Raw genomic sequence first — 18,930 nt, 5'->3', positions numbered from 1 at the left:
AAGGCCTTAAATCTCCACAGTTTTGAGGACTTTAAACAAGAAACGTCGTGATCCATCTGTGTCTGCAAGGTGTTGGTAAGAAAATGCCCTGCAGCTGAAATGCAGCTGAAAAGCTACGAACCAGTCAGGGACAATGACAGTGGCTAGCCTAGAGGTCATGTGGCTTCCCCCAGGTGGTAGCAGGTGTCAGAGGACGTGAGGAGTGTGTGTGCTCTGTCAGCAGTATGTGTTTCCACTGACTGAGGGAAGAGGGAAAAGTACACGTTAGGGTGGTTGTGGAATTTTTTTTTTTTTTTTGGTCTGAAAGGATAGTACAATTTCTCTTTATTGCAATGAGGAATAAATATCAAGGAAAGAACACAAAATCGGGAATTTTCATGGTATTGGAGAAATAAATTTGAATTAGGAAAATGTCTGGAGTGGAGCTAGGGCATTTGGGAGCCATTGGTGTATAAATATTATTTAAGGTCATGAGCTTGTATGAGGTCTCTGGTGAGTGTAGCAAAGCCAAGAGGTCTTGGAGTTAAGCCCAGGCATACTTCATCGTTTCCAGGTTGAGGAGATTAGCCATGAGGCCAGGCAGAGTGGCAAAGACCCTGGAAGCTAAGTGAGTTATGTTCTAAGAAACGAGTGATCCGCCCTGCGAGGGTGCTGCTGACATGGCGCTGAGACAGACAGAAGTGACCACGGGATTTGGCAATGCGCAGGTCATTGGAGATCTTGCGAGAGCTGTTTTGGTGGAATGATGGGGAAGAAGGCTTGACTAGAGAGAAAAACAAGAGGAAATACCTCAAATCTACTCCTGACCTCCTCGGGAGGAGGATTTTGTAATGTAGAACAAAGAGTAAGATGGGAGCTTATCAAGGGAGTGAGGTAAAAGAAGCCTTCTTGAAGACGATGCTTGCATGTTGATAGAGTGAGCAGAGAGGGAACTGATGGGCTAGGAGAAAGAGTGGAGGGTCAGTTGGGAGCATGGGTTCTTGGCTGAGCACTGTGCACAGTACCGGGGGAGACTTGCTGTTTTGTTTCTGCACTCAGTGGTCTAGTAGCCTTCTTATAAAACCCCATTTAACACTGTAGAATTAGATGTTAGCATAGACTCCCTTCTTTCAAAGTATGATCCCCTCCCTGACAGTTCCAATATGTCTTGATCTAAAGAGCCACTGTTCAGCAGGGCATGTTAGCTCTAGAGTCTTCTAGGAGCTAAACACCAGAAGTCTTAGGCTGCAGTAGAAGAGAAGCTATGTTAGGATCTCACCACCCTTCCTTCAGCAACCCCCTTGAGGTGTTGTTAGCAGATCATTGTGTGGCCCTTAAGTGTGTGCCCCAGTGCTGGGCTGTGAGTAGCTGCTTAGGTTTGAGAATCAGGCCATGTCTCACCTTTTCCATTCCTGGTGTGCAGGGTTTTTGTCTCTCGCTTACCTCAGCCTTGTCTTGGGGGTACTCCTCATTTCTCCCCTTTCTGTCACGAGGTTGGCCTTGTGATGGTGGAGACATGCTCCATCCTTAGCCAGAGACTGATGCAAGTTAGATGTCCTAAGTGGTGAGGAGAGCGCTGAGCCAGGCAGAGACTTTTAACACTGCTAGCTTCTGAGCTGAGCTTTGTGATGTGTGTCTCCATTTCTCAAGTCTCAAGTCGGAGCTTGGGGAGGGCCAGAAGCCCGAAGGCAGTTGTTAGGGTTTGTGGAAGGGAGTGGTGCCTCTTGTGGAGCTGTCTGTGAAAGGTGTGCTGGGCTTGTGTGGGCCTCATCCATTTGTCCCTAAAATTTACTTGTGGGTGCTTTCTGTGCCGAAAGCGATGATTTGGGAGTTTATGTGGTTGAATTTTTGAAGGATTGGAAGGCAGAAAAGACACTGGGAGCTCAGAGGTCATCACGATATGGAAGGATAGAGAGATATTCTTTTTAATATTTATTCTTTGAGAACTTCGTATAGTGTGTTTTGATCATATTCACCCCCAGCCCCTCCCAGACTCACCCCCACTTCCCTAACCCCCCCAGTTCTGATCAAGTCTGGTTTGTGGTACCCACATGTTCTTGGATGTGTAACCTTCTCCTGGAGGGTGGGAGACTTCCCAGGAGCTACATGTAAGGAAAGCTGACTCTTCCTCTCCCTATAGCTCGTTCAGTTCAATAGCTGCCGCACTAAATGTGGGACTCCACGCGCCCCCCCACACCCCCATGTTGGGATGTGGTCTGGCTTGAGCTGCCACAGGTCTCGTGCGCGCTGTCACATCGGCTGTCAGTTCAGATGTGCAGCTGCCCCGTTGTGTCCAGAGGACACCGTTTCCTTGAAGTCATCCACCACCTCAGGGGTTTACGCTCTTTCTCCTGGTCTTCTGCAATCATCCATGCGCCCTAGGAGGAGGGGATTATGGTACAGATGTCCTACTTAGGGCTGGGCATTCTAATCTTTTATTCTCTGTACCTTGACCAGTTGTGGGACTCTCTGTTACCGTTTTTTATAAATACAAGCTTCTCCGATGAGAGACGAGAGATGCATTCATCTGCGTTCCTAAGCCAAGTGGGTGGGCTAGAGCGAGAACCATTCTCCAAGTAGTGTTTGGTCATCTGTGTTTTTGTTGTTGTTGTTTCTTTGTTTTGTCCAACATGTCATATTGGAAGTCATTGTGTCGAAATCCCCAGCCACACTTCATGCTCCCAGTGAGAGAGCGTGGAGGACTCAGGACCCCACCAGCCCAATCAGTAGTTTTGCTGTGTTTGCACAGGGGCCTTGGAACCCCTAGGTCTCTGAATAGGCAACTCAGAAAAAAGGCTTGCCTAGCATGCATGAGGCCCTGGGTTTGTTCCCTGGCAATACAAACATATACACACACATGCGCACATACACACAAATATACTCACAGAGCATTTAATAACTACAGTTATTATTTATAGCTTGTTTTAAACCTCTAATTCTATGTACCTTTCTTACATAGATTGTAGAGGAAATTGCTGAAAACATTAGCTGATAATAGTATTAATGAACTTTCAAGAGATTAGAAACTTATCTGGGTTTACATTGATGTCTAGTTTTCTATGGGTGAGTTTGGTCTTTGTATGGACTTCCACACTACTATAACTGGTGTCTACACCATGATGGTAAGTTATGGAATCAGTGAGGTGATATGTGTGCTTAGGAAAGCAAATCTGAGGGGTAGACTGGTCTGTTTCAGTTTTTTGAAAAATAATATTCATGTATTCTTTTCACAGTTTTAAAAAATGCAATACTACTTTAAAATTTGATCATGCATTAAAATGTAGATTTTTGACGTTAAAACTGTGCTCTTTTAATAGTTTTAAGAATTATTTTAATCCTCTTCTACTTTCTCAGCCTTATTTTTCTGCCCTATGTTAGGAAACCCTCGTCACAATTGTCTGCATATTCAAATAGTGGAGTTTTTTTTTTTTTCTTGGTTGTAATTGTTACTTCTTCTCAACCTGTTTTTAATCTTTTTTTTTCCCTTCCTACAGACTGGTGAATTTTCAGCTCGTTTCCTATTGAAGTTACCAGTAGATTTCAGCAACATTCCCACATACCTTCTCAAGGTAAAAATCTACAATTATCAGTAAGAGAATACATCAAACTCCAATCATTTAGCTCAGTATTTGTATAACTGGTTTGTTCACATTTTGTTCTGATGATGAAGTCTAATAAGATGCTTACTGCAGGACAATTTATTGGAATTCCATTTCCTTTGCTAAAGCACTAACCTTAAAATTGTTTAGGCATGAGTTTTTTTTTGGTTTTTTTTTTTTTTTGTGTGTGTGTGTGTGTATGTGTGCAAGGTGATTATATATACATTAGTAGTATAAATAAATTACTCTCAGGAAAATAATTTTTATTTAGTAATCTTACTGGGATGAAAGACTCAGAAACTTGTCCAAGGCATTCTGCTTGTTAAACATGCTCACTAAAGGGCATTTCACGTTCTCTCTGGCACCTTCGAAGTTGGGCTGTCCCAGAGATTCCTAATCCAGCTAGACCAGTGTATGTGTCTAAAGCAGGAGAGAGGCCTCGGGAACAACTGTCTGGGTAGGGTTGTCTGTCCCGCAGAGAAGATAAGGCCAAGACAGAGGCCCAGGTTCAGCTCCGATGTGGATTTGGGTGGTAATGTAAGATTTGGCCGGCTGCCCTCAGCTCTTGATTCAACCTGTGCTGATTTCATTTCAGTCTAATCTTAGCGAACGTTGGCCTTCTTCATTTGATGTTTTCAGAGAGCCGGCTGTATTTGTAACAGCTGAGGGAAGGCACAGGACCCATGCACAAGTCTCCCCACACGTTACAGAAATCGCTAATAACCGCCAGGACTCTTGAGAATGATTGGAAGTTCGTTTTGGTAGAATATAGACTGAACAATACAAGACTGGGGAGCTGAGGTAGTGGTGACACAAGACTTTAATCCTAGCACATAGAAACATAGGAGGCAGGCAGGCAGATCTCTGTGAGTTCAAGGTCAGCCTGATCTATACAGTGAATTCCAGAACAAGCAGGGCTACGTAGCAAGTTTCAGGTCAGCCAAAGGCTGTGTAGGGAGCTGTCACAAACAAACAAACAACTAGGGAACATTTTGTTGTTATTGCTTTTTTCTTTATAGTATTTTATTTCCTTTTCTCTTTTCTTTTTGTGATTATAATTGATTATAATGTGATTACAATATTTTTCCCTTCCCATTTCTTCCTCCAAACCCTCTCATATAACCCTCTCCACTCTCCTTCAAATTTATTGTCTTTTTAAAAATAATTGTTACTGTATGCATATATATACAAACCTATATATTCCTAAATGTAACCTGTCTAATCCCTATAATGCTACTTGTATGTATGTATGTATGTATGTATGTATGTATGTATGTATGTAAGTATGTATGTATGTATGTATTCTCAGGGCTGACCATTTGGCACTAGACAGTCAATGAATGTCCTCTTCTCTGGAGAAGGCCACCTCTCCTGCTCCCAGCTTTCCTCAATTGCCTGTAGCTTTTTGTGTAGTGTTGAGGGGGACCTCATGAGATTTTTCTTCTGGTAGTACAAGAAGCTACACCCCAAAAGTCTTTTCTGATTTGTTTGTTTGTTTGTTTTGTTTTTCAAGACAGGGTTTCTCTGTGTAGCTTTGCGCCTTTCCTGGAACTCACTTGGTAGTCCAGGCTGGCCTCGAACTTGCAGAGATCCACCTGGCTCTGCCTCCCGACTGCTGGGATTAAAGGCGTGTGCCACCACCGCCTGGCCTCTTTTCTGATTTTTGAGATGGGGTCTCATTGCATAACACTGGCTGGTCTGGAACTCAATATGTATAGATCGGGCTAGCTTTGAACTCAGATAAATCTACCTGTCTTTGCCTCTCGCATGCTGGGATTAAATGTGTATGTTACCACACCTAAATTCTCATTCCCTCCAAGAGGGACACTTATTTTCCTTTCCTCTAAATAAATATAGGATTTTTCTTTGGTGGCTCATCAGCTTTTTAGTTTGCTCTCTGTACCCAGTTCAGAATTTCAGATGAGACTGGAGGCCAGTGGTTTGTCCATTTCTCTAGAACCTTTGGTGGGGTCTGGCCCTATTAGATTCATGATTACCATGTGTAATTAATTTGCTTCCAGAAATCATTGGACTCTGTTATTACAGCAGGAAGTCTCCTTAGGGACCTCTGAAGTGTGTCCTGCAGTGACCCCCTTCATTTATTCCAGTCAGAACTCCCGTCAGCTCATTTAAAATGAAACCCAGCAGTGTATACGAGTCCGTTATCCATATAATCATACTGCTCCGCATTTAGTCCGTGTGGGTTTGCTCTGATTTGCTGGGCCTTGTACTTTGAAGTGTCTTCTCGACTGACGTCCCTGCTGTCTGTGCTTGTGTCCATGAAGGCGCAGTTCATAGCCGGTGTCCTCCTCCGCAGTAGTAAGTGCCTATATTTCTGTGTTTTCCATTTTGACAGTCACTTACACGTTGCTTCCGGTTTCCTCACCAGGCAGACAAGAGAAAGGTGGAACGCATTAGTCCAAATGGTCAAGTGTTTGGTTTCTCCTCAAGTTCCTCTGCAGTAATTTGTGTGCTATAGACAAAACACCTGCGAGTCCACACTGGCGTCCTTTTGGATGTTCAGTTTGTACAAAATAGCAAAACAAGAACACAACAGGAAAAACTTGTGCAACTCAAAACCGCAGCAAAACAGTGAAATGAAAGCCCACGTACAGCAGACAAGCAAACAAACAAGGCCAGTCCCAGACACAGTGCAGAGTACGTGTGGGGGTTTAAGATCTGTTGTATCACAGTCGTGGGACATTTGGCTGTGCTCTATTAAAAAAAGATTTGTTTAGTTCATGAGTAAAAATATGCCGGCACACCACATGTGTGCCTGGTGCCCATAGAGGTCAGAAGAGGGCATTGGACCCCCTGGAACTGGAGTTATGGATGGGCGTGGCCCACCATGTGAATGCTGGGAACCAAACCAAAGTCGTCTTCAAGAGAAGCACGTGCTCTCATCAGCTGAGTCAGCTCTCCAGCCCCTTCTGTGCTCTTTGGAGAATATATATTCATTAGGAACTCCTTGACATGCTACTTGTATTTGGATATGCCCCACTGTCTTAGAGTTTCTATTGCTGTGAAAAGACACTATGACCATGACCACTCTTATAAAGGAAAGCATTTAATTGGGACTGGCTTACAGTTTCAGAGGTTTAGTCCATTATCATCATGGCGAGAAGCATGGCAGCCTGTAGGCAGACATGGTGCTGGAGAAAGAGCTGAGAGTTCTACATCTTGATCCACAGGCAATAGGAAGTGAACTGTGTTCTGTACTGGGCATGACTTGAGCATATAAGACCTCTAAGACTGCCTCCACAGTGGCATACTTCCTTCAACAAGGCCACACCTACTCCAACAGAGCCACATCTCCTAATAGTGCTACTCCCTATAGGCCAAGCATTCAAACACATGAGTCTGTGTGGGCCATACTATTCAAACCACCACACTCAATTTCTAGGACTGTAACTGTTTCTGTCAGTATAAAAATAAAGTTAACTCCTTCATCTCCTAGGGTTAGGGTATAGTTTGTCACAATCAGAGCAGTTCACCCCCCTTGGCCTTACAGTTGGCTGGTGAGGTAGAACTTGTAAATACTGAGACTGTGTGATGTTTGCCATAACACCCTGCTGATTTGCTGCAGTGAGGTTCATTACAGTGTGGTAACTCATCATCTACTCTTAAGTTCTTATTACTGGTGATACCAAGTGTCCCTACTAATGGATTCTTTGATGTTAGGATGAGCAATTAAGAAATATTCAATGATAAGATTTTACTTTATAAGAAGATAAGGTTCTTAAAATGAAGCCTAACTTCAGGGCCTGAATTTTACTTTTGGCTGTGCTAAATCAAAGGCTTAGATAGAAAAATTACTTATATAAAATTCAGTCAGTAGAAACATAATTTTCCAGTCACTGCTCTTCATTGTCGGGTGGTAGAAATTTGGCACAAACTCGTGGAAACAAAAGGGAAAATGTAAGATTATTCTGTTTCTGTAGTACATCATATAGCAGGAAATTAACCCTGTGTCATAGGCTTCAGATCAAGTAGACTGATCTTTCCAAGTATGATCCTTTTGGGCTCAATTCCATACCCCACCTGATGTATTTGTGGGGAGAAATTGTGGTTCATAGACTAGCTGGGAGAGTCAAAGTATAATTATTCATCACAATACTTAAGCGAAGTATTTTGTAATTATATGAGTTGACCATGCTGAGCCATAGGTTCTGTGTCCAAATCTATGAATTTAGCCAAGCAAAGATGGACTATTTGGGGAAAAAGTCACCTCCACTGAATGTGTACAGGTGGGTGTTTTGGGGGGAGGCGGATATAGTAATTATCCCATAATATGATACAGCAATTATTTGCAAAACAGTTCCATGGTACTAGATATTTGAAGTCTGTGGAGGATGCACATAGGTTATATGCTAACACTATCATTTTCTATCAAGAACCTAAGCACCAGGCAGATTGTGGCATCCTTGAGGAGTCCTGGAACCAGTCCCCAGAGATAGCCGGGATGACTGGTCTCTTTCTCATAGGAGAGAGCTAATCATTAGAAGACACTGCTCTTAATTTTGTTAGAGTGAAAACTGGCTTCTACCTCCCCATCTTTATTCTTTGTTCTGTGAAATACTAAACCCAACAGTATAATACTAAGAACATGCTATCTTTTTTCTTTTGTTTTCCTAAAAAACATACTCTGTGATGAGAGAAAAGAAAACACTTCTAATTTTTAACTAAAGTTTTTATCATCTGAAAAAGAAATACTAAAAAACTACAAATACAATAATTTAGAAGGAGGTTAGAAGGTTGTTGACATGTCTGAATATTTGAATTGGTTTCTTAAATCAAGGAGCCATAAACAGTCTGTCCTGAGATTAAAGTCTTCTTGGTGGGAATCTTTTAGTAATACTGTATAGGAAATACATAGGAACTGGCAAATGTCACTGGACTGGAGGGTTAAGTAGCAATTATTTCCTGCTGGCAGTGTGTCTTACCCTTCTCCAGCTGTGATGAAACACCAACAACAAAAGCAGTTTTAGGAGGAAAGGGTTTATTCAGCTTACCGTGTCCTGAGTCATAGTTTGTTGAGGTCAGAACTCAAACAGGGCAAGAACCTGGAGCAGGAGCTGATGCAGAGGCCATGGAGGAGTGCTGCTTACTGCCTTGCTCTCATGGCTTGCTCAGCCTGCTTTCTTAAAGAACCCAGGACCACTATGTCAGGGTTAGCCCCACCAACAATGGGCTGGGCCCTCTCCCATCAATCACTAATTAAGAAAATGCCTTACAGGCTTGTCTGCTTACAACTCAATCTTCTGGAAACAGTTTCTCAACTGAGACTCCCTCTCTGATAACTCTAGCTTATGTCAAGTTGACATGAAACCAGCTAGCTCATAATACATATGATCAATACAACCTTGCACAAAATATCAGCAGCAACTTTTCCTCAGCTAAGAAAATGTCACATTGTTCATGCAGTCCACTTAGCCCCGGAGTGTCCCTCCACAGGATATGGTCAGGCTGTAGCCCAGACCAGGCCAGAAGCAGAGCCAAAATCGTTACTGAAGTACGTTGACTTCTGGATTCTGCGGCAATCTCACTGGCTTCATTTTATGTGACACAGTGAGACTATTCATCCCAATGGAATGCTTGTTGAAATCTTGTTCCCCTATGGAATCTGAATCCTGACACTATGAAAATGAATTGTGGGTGAAAAAGCCAAGTCATTCGTCTGTCAGGAGACAGCATGGTCATCTTTCTTCTGAAGCCACCCACTGTGACTGTCTGATCAGTCAGGGTGCACAGTGAGAGACAGTTCACTCTGCCAAGTAGAGACAGAAAGCAGAAATGAAGGTGAAGCCTATTGAGATATGTGTAGGAGCCCTAGACGGGCAGAGAGTTCCAGTGAATTCCCAGATTGTTCGTACACAGCGGTTCAAGCGGCTCACTAACGGAGAAGGGCAGTACTGCAGAGGCCCTGCTGCTATGATGGTCTGGGTGATGCAGGAGCAGCTTCCTCAGCCTGACTGTGCTTAGTAGGTTAAGCTCTTGCCACCAGCCTGCTCTCAGTCCAACCTGGCTCAGCAGATGCTCGCGGAGCCAGAAAGGTACTGTGAAAAGTGGCTCTGGCTTGATGTCGTGGAATAGGACATGGTGAGAACCGTAACGAGCCTGCAAGCCTGTGCTTCATCTAGCGCAGCAGCTGCTGTTCAGCTCGAGCTGCTTCCCCGTGACAGTAGGGCCTGGTGTGCCAGATATGCAGATGTTTGTAGACGGAGCCCAGAAGCTCAGGCTTTTAAGTTTGGGAATATGAAAAATGCCTGCCTTTTAAGTGATGGCAAAGATAAGTATTTTCACTCTTATTTATATATTCTGTGTATGCGTGCATGTGTGCATGCATGTGTGTGTGTGCGCGTGCATGTGTGCTTGTGTATATGCATGTGCGTCTTTGTGTTCATGTCAAGGCATATGTGTGGAGGTCAGAGTACAACTTGCAGAAGTCATTCTCTCCTAATATGTGGGTTCCTGGGATTGAACTCAGGTCATTAGGCTTGTTGGCAAGCGCCTTCAACCACTGTGCCATCTCACTAGTCTGATAAATATTTCTAAAAACCATGGGTAGGCCAGGTGGCGGTGAAACATGCCTTTAATCCCAGCACTCGGGAAGTAGAGGCAGGTGGATATCTGTGAGTTCAAGGCCTGCCTGGGCTACAGAGGGAATTCCAGGAAAGGTGCCAGAACTACACAGAGAAACCCTGTCTCAAAGAACAAATAAACAAGCAAAACCATGGTTAGGCCAAAACAAGAGTATCTCTTCATGTTGATCAGGACCCATGGACTATGATAGCCTAGGGGCAATGGAAAGCTGTTTTTCCCTTCCCATGATTTCTGTGTTCGGTTTGTTATTAAGGGTGACATTACTGTGATGTAATGGCCCAAAGATGAGGACCTTTGGACTAGTCAGTATCACAGTCTGTCCCACAGTGTCCCATGCTGCCATAACCTCTGCAGTGGAACCCCCCAATGGGTATCGTTTGGGTTTGGCGTGCATTCTCTGCAGAATACCTCAGTCTTGATTTAGACTCAAAAGGCTCTAGGTTTAGGCATATCCATACACTAAAAGGTCAAGCGTTAATCATTGTCCTCAAGTACCTCATAATATAGTTATACAGTTATACATAATATCCAGTTAACAAACATTAATTGGAAATAATCAAGTACCAACTGGGATCCTACATATATATTTGGCTTTTAAAATGCAATCATGTCATGGAAACAGCACAGAGAAGCCCATTAATCTGTAAATTAATATTGGTTGACAATGATAATAAAAATTGGAAAAAGGTAGAGATTGTTATGCATAGGAATGGTTAGGAAAACTTAGGACCAGGGGCTTGAGAAGAGGCAAGGGACACCTCAGTGCAGGAAGGTTTATCCAGTCGGTGCATGACTGTGGGGCCACACTTAATTTGGGGAGATCGTAGTAATCTAGGCTCTAAGAGAAATTCTTAAAAGACTAGTGAGGAGTAATGCCAGGAAGATGCGTGATAAATATCCTGATGGTGGACTTCAGACCTCCTTGTAAAGGTCTTCCCCCTACCCTGAGTTAGCCTGGAGCAGCTTCGGGTTTGATTTCTTTGGCCCCTCCCTCCCGTGTCTGGGCTGGTCCCTCTTCAGTGGCATTGCTAGTCCCATCTATTTCAACTCCTCCTGAAGACAGCGGTGGCTCCTTGTTGGATGCTCCTTCTAGAATCTGCTCTCTTGCGCGGGGCTGTTTTCATGGCTCCTTGACGTGAGCTTTGAATCTCAAACAGACAGCTTTCCTCACCCTGCTGCCCTGGCTGTGAGCAGTGGGGCCACTGGTGGATGTTCTCGTCCCAGCCCAGGAGTCTGTTCACTTTCAACGTTTTCCTGAGGAGTCTGCTGAACTAATTTAAGAATGGTGAGAACCTCAGCGTGATTCAAGTTTTAATACGGTTCCTCATGTGATGACCCCCACCACAAAGTTGTTTTCATTGTTACTTCATAACTGTAATTTTGCTACTGTTATCAACTGTAAATATCTGATACGCAGGATACCAGATACAAAACCCCTGTGAGAGGGTCATGACGCACAGGTTGAGAACCACTGCCCTAAGCGGTCACTGTGGAGAAGAGGGATAATGAATCCAAAGCAGGCATTTTGAAAGAGGAAATTCAGCCTGAAACAGTAAGCACGCAAAGGTCTGAGCTTGGGAGATGCAGCCGAGAACTCTGTATAGGTAGAAGGACAAAGCGCCCAGAACTAGGAGCTAAAGTTTATAACTCTCTGTGAAGAAAGGATGGCCAGCTGCTGTGGAATGAACAGCTGGTGAATGGAAAGACAAGACACACCTAACTTAGCCAGGAGCCCAGGGATGGAGAGAGCACGGTGGCCAGGGCAGAGGCTTGGTGTTAGTGAGGGTGTGCCTGCTTAGGAAACACTCTCAGTGGGCATTTTAACAAAGCCCATTGTGGGAATGAGATGGAAGCCAGAGCTGGAGACCAAGTGAAGTGACCTGGCTTCAGTGAGACAGTAGCCCCCGTGCAGAAGAATCCCAGAGAAGGCTTTGGTTTGGGGGCCTGAGTAGATAACGCGTATTTGTTTAGCATCCTTGATTGCGAGAGTCCTTAGGAAAAACACATTGTTTCTGTGGGCAGTTCTGCTTTCTCTGTCCAGCTGAAGTGTCATGACTGTGAGTCAGCAGCAAAGACAAACGATTCCACAATGAGGGCTTGGGTCCCTTTTCACGACCCTGCAAGTTTCCGAGTGTTGCTAAGATTTCCCCTGCCTCAGTTCTCCCCTCTGAGACTTTGAGCCTGAGTTGTGAAGCTTGGCGAAGGCTGTGCATCCTGTGGATTCTGTAGCTTCTATCCGGAGATCTAACGTGAAGGCTTTTCTCTAAAGGAATTGTTGAAATCCATGGTGCATGTGAATATGCCAGCCTTCCTGCTAGCCTGCCTTTGAAAGCTTTGAAGCTGTGTTAGTGGAAACACCCTTTTCTTTCACAGATTTAGGAAAACTAGATGACGGCATGTTTGCAAGTGTCTGTGTGACAATCACATCTTGTGCCCTGCTCTCAGGAATTAGGCTTTAGTAAGTTGCTAGAGCTTTGAAACTTCTCATTCTCTGGCCTTTCCTTAGGCTTGGTGGAGGGGTTTGCATTTTGTGCATTCTCGAGGAGAATGGGGCTGCTCGATGCCCCTGGGATTTGGGAGGAGGGGTATGAATTCCTGCATTGTCCTTCACAACTCAGAACTGCTTGAAAGACCATTTAGCATTACCAAGTTTCCAGAGAGAAAAGGAGTGATTTCTCCCAAATATTCCCTTTATTTAAAACCTAGAAGCTTGTTGGGGTGGTGCTACTGATTATAATTTCTTCCTAGTATCAAATTGCAGCCCCCCAAAACCCTCTCATCCTCCTAAGTGTCTGTAAACTTAATGGCAGACCTCACAGCTTTTCCCCGTGTACCATACAGGTAAATAATGGATGCCTCCGAATCTGAGAACTTTTACTTTGTTTGGATCTAATAAAGTCACACGTAATAAGTAGCCTTTAGAAAGACTGCTTTAACTCATTCTTGTGTAGTCTGGCTTTCAAGCAAAGCGGTTGTCTGGCCTTGACAGGGAATAATGAATTCACAGAGAGCGCTCCTCTTCTTATCTCAAGGGAAATAGTTTCTGTCTGATCAAATAGGAGGGTGCATGCTTTTCTAAAAGCAGGAATGTGTACCCAGGAGAAAGCGCTGTGGAAGAAGCATGCTGTTTATTCCAGTAACAAGCCTGACTTATCCTCGCTAACTTTGAGCCAAAATCTGCATTTGGGACTCAATCTCGCAGGAACAGTGAGATGGGCTGAACATTCACTCTGCTGGGAAATGTCAGCTGTCTCTTCATTAAGTATGGGACCGTGACTTTTAGTTCACTGTCCTTATCACACCTCTCTTCTCTGGAGCGAGGAGTGAGGCTTGGAGAAGAAACCTCTCTAGCTGAGGGCCAGCCATCTCTAAAGGGCACGATAGTAAAATTTTCGGCTGATGTGCCATATGGTTTCTGTCACAACTACTCTGCTGTCGTGGTATGAAAGCAGTTACATGCAATATGTAAATGAGTGAGTATGGCTGGGGTCCAATAAAACTTCATTTTCAAAAGCAGGCCTCGGCTTGGATCTGCCATGGGCAGTAGTTTGCTCGTCCTTCTAGACTGTGAAAAGGAGTATTTCTTTACAAAGGTGTCTGGTACATCGTGGAAGGGCAATAAATGGATCCGAGTTGAGGAGTGTGGGTGGTTGAGGCATCAGTCTATCTCAAAGAGACCCCTGAGAGCTATCTAGACCCATCTATGCTTGAACCAGGTCTGCTATGGCCTTGATCTTGGATTGCCTGGCCTCTGAGATCCTAAGAAATACCTGCTTGGTTGAAGCTACTAGTTATGTAGTATTTTGTTACAGCAATCAGAACTGATTAAGATACTAGACATACCACACAGGTTTATTGGGAATGTCAAGGAAGTAAGACAGGTCAGCATTTAACAACTTTTCTTATAAATCTGACTTTGAATATCTTAGAAAGGCCCATGTATTAAATGTTTAGGGTCCAGATCCCAAAAGGTGGTTCTAGCAGGAACTCCTTAGGACATTAAAAGCACGTCCTGGGAGGGGACTGTGGACCATGCTCTTTTCCTCATCTTCTTTGTTTTGCTTCTTGTTTGTGAGGTGAGTAGTTGCATTATACAGTGTGCTCTTAGCATGATATATTGTCTTGTTACAGGCCAAAAGTAGTGGGAGAATTGATTATGGATTGAGATCTCCAAAATCATAAACCCAAGTTAATATTTTCTCTTTATCTGATACAGTCCACTGTGGCTGAGGAAATGTGTCAGGAAGCAAGGGGTGGCCTTGTCTCACAGTCTGATACAGTCCACTGTGGCTGAGGAAATGTGTCAGGAAGCAAGGGGTGGCCTTGTCTCACAGTCTGATACAGTCCACTGTGGCCGAGGAAGTGTGACAGCAGGGCCGTGAGGCAGCTGGCCACATCACATTTGCAGTCAGGAAGCAGAGAGCAATGGCTGCTGATGCTCAGCTCCCTTTCTTCTTTTTAGTCAATCCTGGACCCTGGCACATATAATAGAGTGGCCCAAAATCATTTGGGGTGGGTATTGCCACCTTAGTTACTATAATCCAGAAAAATTCCCATAGCTGTACCCAGAAGTTTCTCTCCTAAATGTTTCTAGTTCCTATCAAATTGGCAACCATTATTAACTCCCTGTCTCAGTTAGGGTTTCTACTGCGTTGATAAACCACCATGACTGCAAGCAGTGTGGGGAGGGAAGGGTTTATTTCATCTTACAATTGTATTAAGTCAGGGAAGGAATTCAAGGCGGAAGCTGATGCATGAGCCATGGGAACACTGCTTTTCATGGCTTGTTCAGCCTGCTTTCTTATAGTGCCCAGAACCACCAGCCAGGGACGGCGCTGCCCACACTGAGTTGCACCCTTCCACATCAGTCACCAACCAAGAAGATGCCCCACAAGGCTTGCCCACAGGCCAGATTGGTTGGGGCATTTTCTCAGTTGAGGTTCTCTCTTCCCAAGTGACTTGTGCCAGGTTGACATGAACTAGCCAGCACACCACCATCCTCAGGTATTTTGTTACAGTGATAGGAAATTAACTAATGCGACTTTTGAGCTTGGAGGAAATACAGAGTAGAAATGGTTTGGGTATTACTTAGTTATCTAATAAGTTTCCGTGTGTTAAATTTATTACTTATTCAAAGTATTACTCTGAAGAAAATACTTCCTTTAAATTGACATAAAATTATGTTACTTCATTTTTCTCTCTTAATTTTCTTCCGCCCCAGTGCAGAACTCAGTAACTCACCCCAACTATCTAGACGTGGCTTATTGAAATGTGACAACCGTGCGTTTTTGTGTGGAAACTGAAGAATCCTCACAAGCTGTGAATTTTCCTCATTGTGATTTCCTTCCATTGGTCTGCAGTTTAATTTTCCCTTTTTAATAGTTGGCTTGGGTTTTGTTTTTAAAGCTATAGTCATAGAACGTACCATATCTCAAATGGCGATCGGTCATCGTCGTCCCCTTACCACCCCTACCCCCCGTCTGCAGTCCTGTCTCATAGAGAATGCTAATCTTCCAAGGCAGTTTGTTCTGCTACCTCACATGTTTTAGTAACACAAATTAGTCCGTACATAATCGGTAAACAGTGGAAGCATGCCAGCATAATGCAAACGTTGCTATGGTTTGTAGATGATTTTTTGGTACATTAGCATTTTGACCACTAATTAATAACAACAGAGTGCAGAATGTACCAATGTGAGTGCCATGTGAGCAGTACACTAAAGCATTGTGGTTTGCACACTGTGTCCTTCAACTCCATATCCCTCTGCTTGGCACATATTCTTATTTAAATGCTTCTTGTTTGCCTTCTTCCCATCTCTGTGGAAAGGGAACAACCACACAATGAGCCAGAGTTTCTCTTTAGGGCATCATTGTGTGTTGTCCACATCTGTTTCTCCAAGTGATTTCTGATGACCATTTCCTTCTACTTTCCCCCAGAACCCTGCAATTTCAGTTTTTCTTGATAGTCTAGCAGTTACCTTTATACACAAAAGTATAACACCGTGGAGAGAAACTAAAGCAGAGCTGAACAGATGTTTATGGGTCAGAAGACTCAATGTTGTAAGACGTCATCAGTTCCCCCTGTTAGGTAGATCTAACACAATCCTAGCAAGTCAGAATCTTAGCAGGCAGTTTTTGAAGAAATTGGCAACCAGATTCTGAAGTTTATTCCAAAATATCAATGACCCGGAATAGTTTACACAACTCTGAAAAGAAAGGCCCCATTGGAAGGCTCACACCCTGACTGAAGACTTGTTCTGCTCTGTGTAAAGAGATGGCGAAGGGGAGACTGCTGGGGGGGGGGAGCCCTCCAAGGGTGGGCAGGGGATGAGGAAGGACACGGGACCCATAGGAACAAAGCATGACTGTGTATGCCAATGCTGTATGGAACCGGTACCGGTGGGCTAGCTTTAAAGGTAAAGAAGAAATAATGGAGAGTATTGAAGTACTGGTGAACAAACGGGCTAGCTTTAAAGGTGAAGAAGAAATAATGGAGAGTATTGAAGTACTGGTGAACAAACAGGCTAGCTTTAAAGGTGAAGAAGAAATAATGGAGAGTATTGAAGTACTGGTGAACAAACAGGCTAGCTTTAAAGGTGAAGAAGAAATAATGGAGAGTATTGAAGTACTGGTGAACAAACAGGCTAGCTTTAAAGGTGAAGAAGAAATAATGGAGAGTATTGAAGTACTGGTGAACAAACAGACAACCTGGGCTGCAGTATTCTGCTACAGCAAGAAACAGAGTAAGGAAATACAACATTCCTCTGGAGCAAGTCACCGAAATCCTAATAGTAAACTATACAGAGACAATGACACAGTCATCTGTTGATCTGTTGTTACAGATTAAGGCTTTATTCATACATATATCGGCTTATGCCATATTTTGACCTGGAGGCCACAGAACGCCTACTTGCTGTTGCTATTGTGTGTCCACCTTTTCCTGTGGTAGGGGCTGAGTTCTGGGTCAGGTTTTCAGTTTTCCTCTTAGCATAGTAGCACAAAGATTTGATGAGTAGATTTTTTTTTTTTTGCATTCTCTATTCCAAGTCCTTGATTATATATTTCAACAAAGGCTTGCAGCACATATCAGGTGGCATCCACACGTGGCTTTCCTGCAACTTTTATATTGTCAACATTCTGATGCCCTCCTGGTAATTGCATTTTTCCATTTTATCAGTAAGGACATCTTCATATACTTCTGAAATGCCTAGCAAGAGTGATAATACCCTGACTACAACATTTCCCATATTTGATTACTTAGTAAGGGTTGGTTTGCCATTAAAAAAAAAAAAAAAAAAGACTTAATACCAACCTGTAGTAATCCAGATGACCAATATAAAGAAATGGGACAAAATGAAATACTAATAATAGACCTATATTTACCACTGATTTTTGACAAAGTGCAAAGTTAGTTCAGAGGTGAAAAAATAATCTTTTGAATAAAATGATGCTGGAACAATCAAATATCTATAAAATAATAATGATAAGGAACTTGAATCTAAGACTTTAAATCTTCTAGAACAGTGGTTCTCAACCTTCCTAACGCTGTGACCCTTAAATACAGTTCCTCATGTTGTGCTGACTGACCCCCAGCCATAAAATTATTTCATTGCTACTTCATAACTGTCATTTTTCTACTGTTGTGAATCATATGGTAAATATCTGATATGCAGGATATCTGATAGGCAACCCCACTGGGTTTGTGGCTCACATATTGAGAACCACTGTTCTAGAAGAAAACACAATAAAACTCCATAAGGCTTATGTTTTCTTTTAAAGTCAGTTTAAATTTTTAATATATGTCAAAAAGTGAGTTATTAGTAGGCAGGAGTGATGGCACCTCTCAGCACTTGGGAGGTAGAGGCAGGTACATTCTGTGATTTCCAGGACAGGTCTTCATAGTGAGTTCTAGACCTGTCAGGGTTACTAAGTGAGACCCTGTCTAAAAACAATCAATCAATCAATCAAACAAACAAACAAACAAATAAAAAGCCACCATGAAACAAAACCAAAAAAAGTATATAGCAACCCAGATGACACCTAAATAAGAACTCTTTGGGCTTTTCAATCCATGTGAAGGCGACCTCTGAGCAGTTTGAGAACCATGCTATAGACTTTTCCCTGTGTATTTTAGTGGACTCAGTGCAAGATCTAAATATTTCCAGGCTTGTTACATGCTTAATGATGATAGTACTTGGGCCAGAAGGTTTCAGTGTTGCTAACTTGTGCCAACGTAGAGTAGAGCTGGTGTCTTCATGAATTACTCTATGAAATCAGTCCCACTCATGAGCAGCCAGTCTCCAGGGCTTAGCAGAAGTAGCCTTGGATTAAGCACATTGGATTGAATATTCAAGTGTAGAAATCTGGAGTGCTTATCTCTTGGGTATCTGGTGCCTGCTGTTCTGAGTCATGACTCAGAACAGTCTCTCCATTCAAGGGCATGTGGATTACTGTCACTGCCAGCATTTAGAGGGGGACTTTGGTCAGTCTCGCCACTGTTAGACGGAGCCATGCCGCATGTCCCTGTGGCCCGTTCGTATCCAGCTGCCTTGTGTCTCTCCTCCCTTCCCCGTCTGCTAGTGTCTCATGTCCCAGGTTGGAGAGGAGACATGTGTAGAAGAGTGTTCGCTCACATGCGTGAGGCCGTGGGATGAACCCAGAACTGGAAAACAGGCAGACAGACAGACATTGCTGCTCGTACTTTATGCCCATGCATTCTCTCCCATTCCTACAGCTCTCGTAGGACTGAC

The 18,930-nt window shown here is 43.4% G+C and overlaps 1 protein-coding gene across 1 annotated transcript in view; it reads left to right on the top strand.

The window, feature by feature from the left end:
* The window catches only part of Babam2 (BRISC and BRCA1 A complex member 2), a 376,093-nt gene that overhangs the window by 135,621 nt on the left and 221,542 nt on the right, over positions 1 to 18,930 (top strand). The window contains exon 6 of the mRNA XM_036170890.1: positions 3,474 to 3,548. Coding sequence (XP_036026783.1) covers positions 3,474 to 3,548 — 75 coding nt within the window. The remainder of the gene's footprint in view (positions 1 to 3,473; positions 3,549 to 18,930) is intronic.

Source organism: Onychomys torridus, chromosome 21 (genome assembly GCF_903995425.1).
Source record: "Onychomys torridus chromosome 21, mOncTor1.1, whole genome shotgun sequence".
Taxonomy (NCBI): domain Eukaryota; kingdom Metazoa; phylum Chordata; class Mammalia; order Rodentia; family Cricetidae; genus Onychomys; species Onychomys torridus.
The sequence above is the reverse complement of the archived record's forward strand: the minus strand, read 5'-3'. Positions and strand labels throughout refer to the sequence as shown.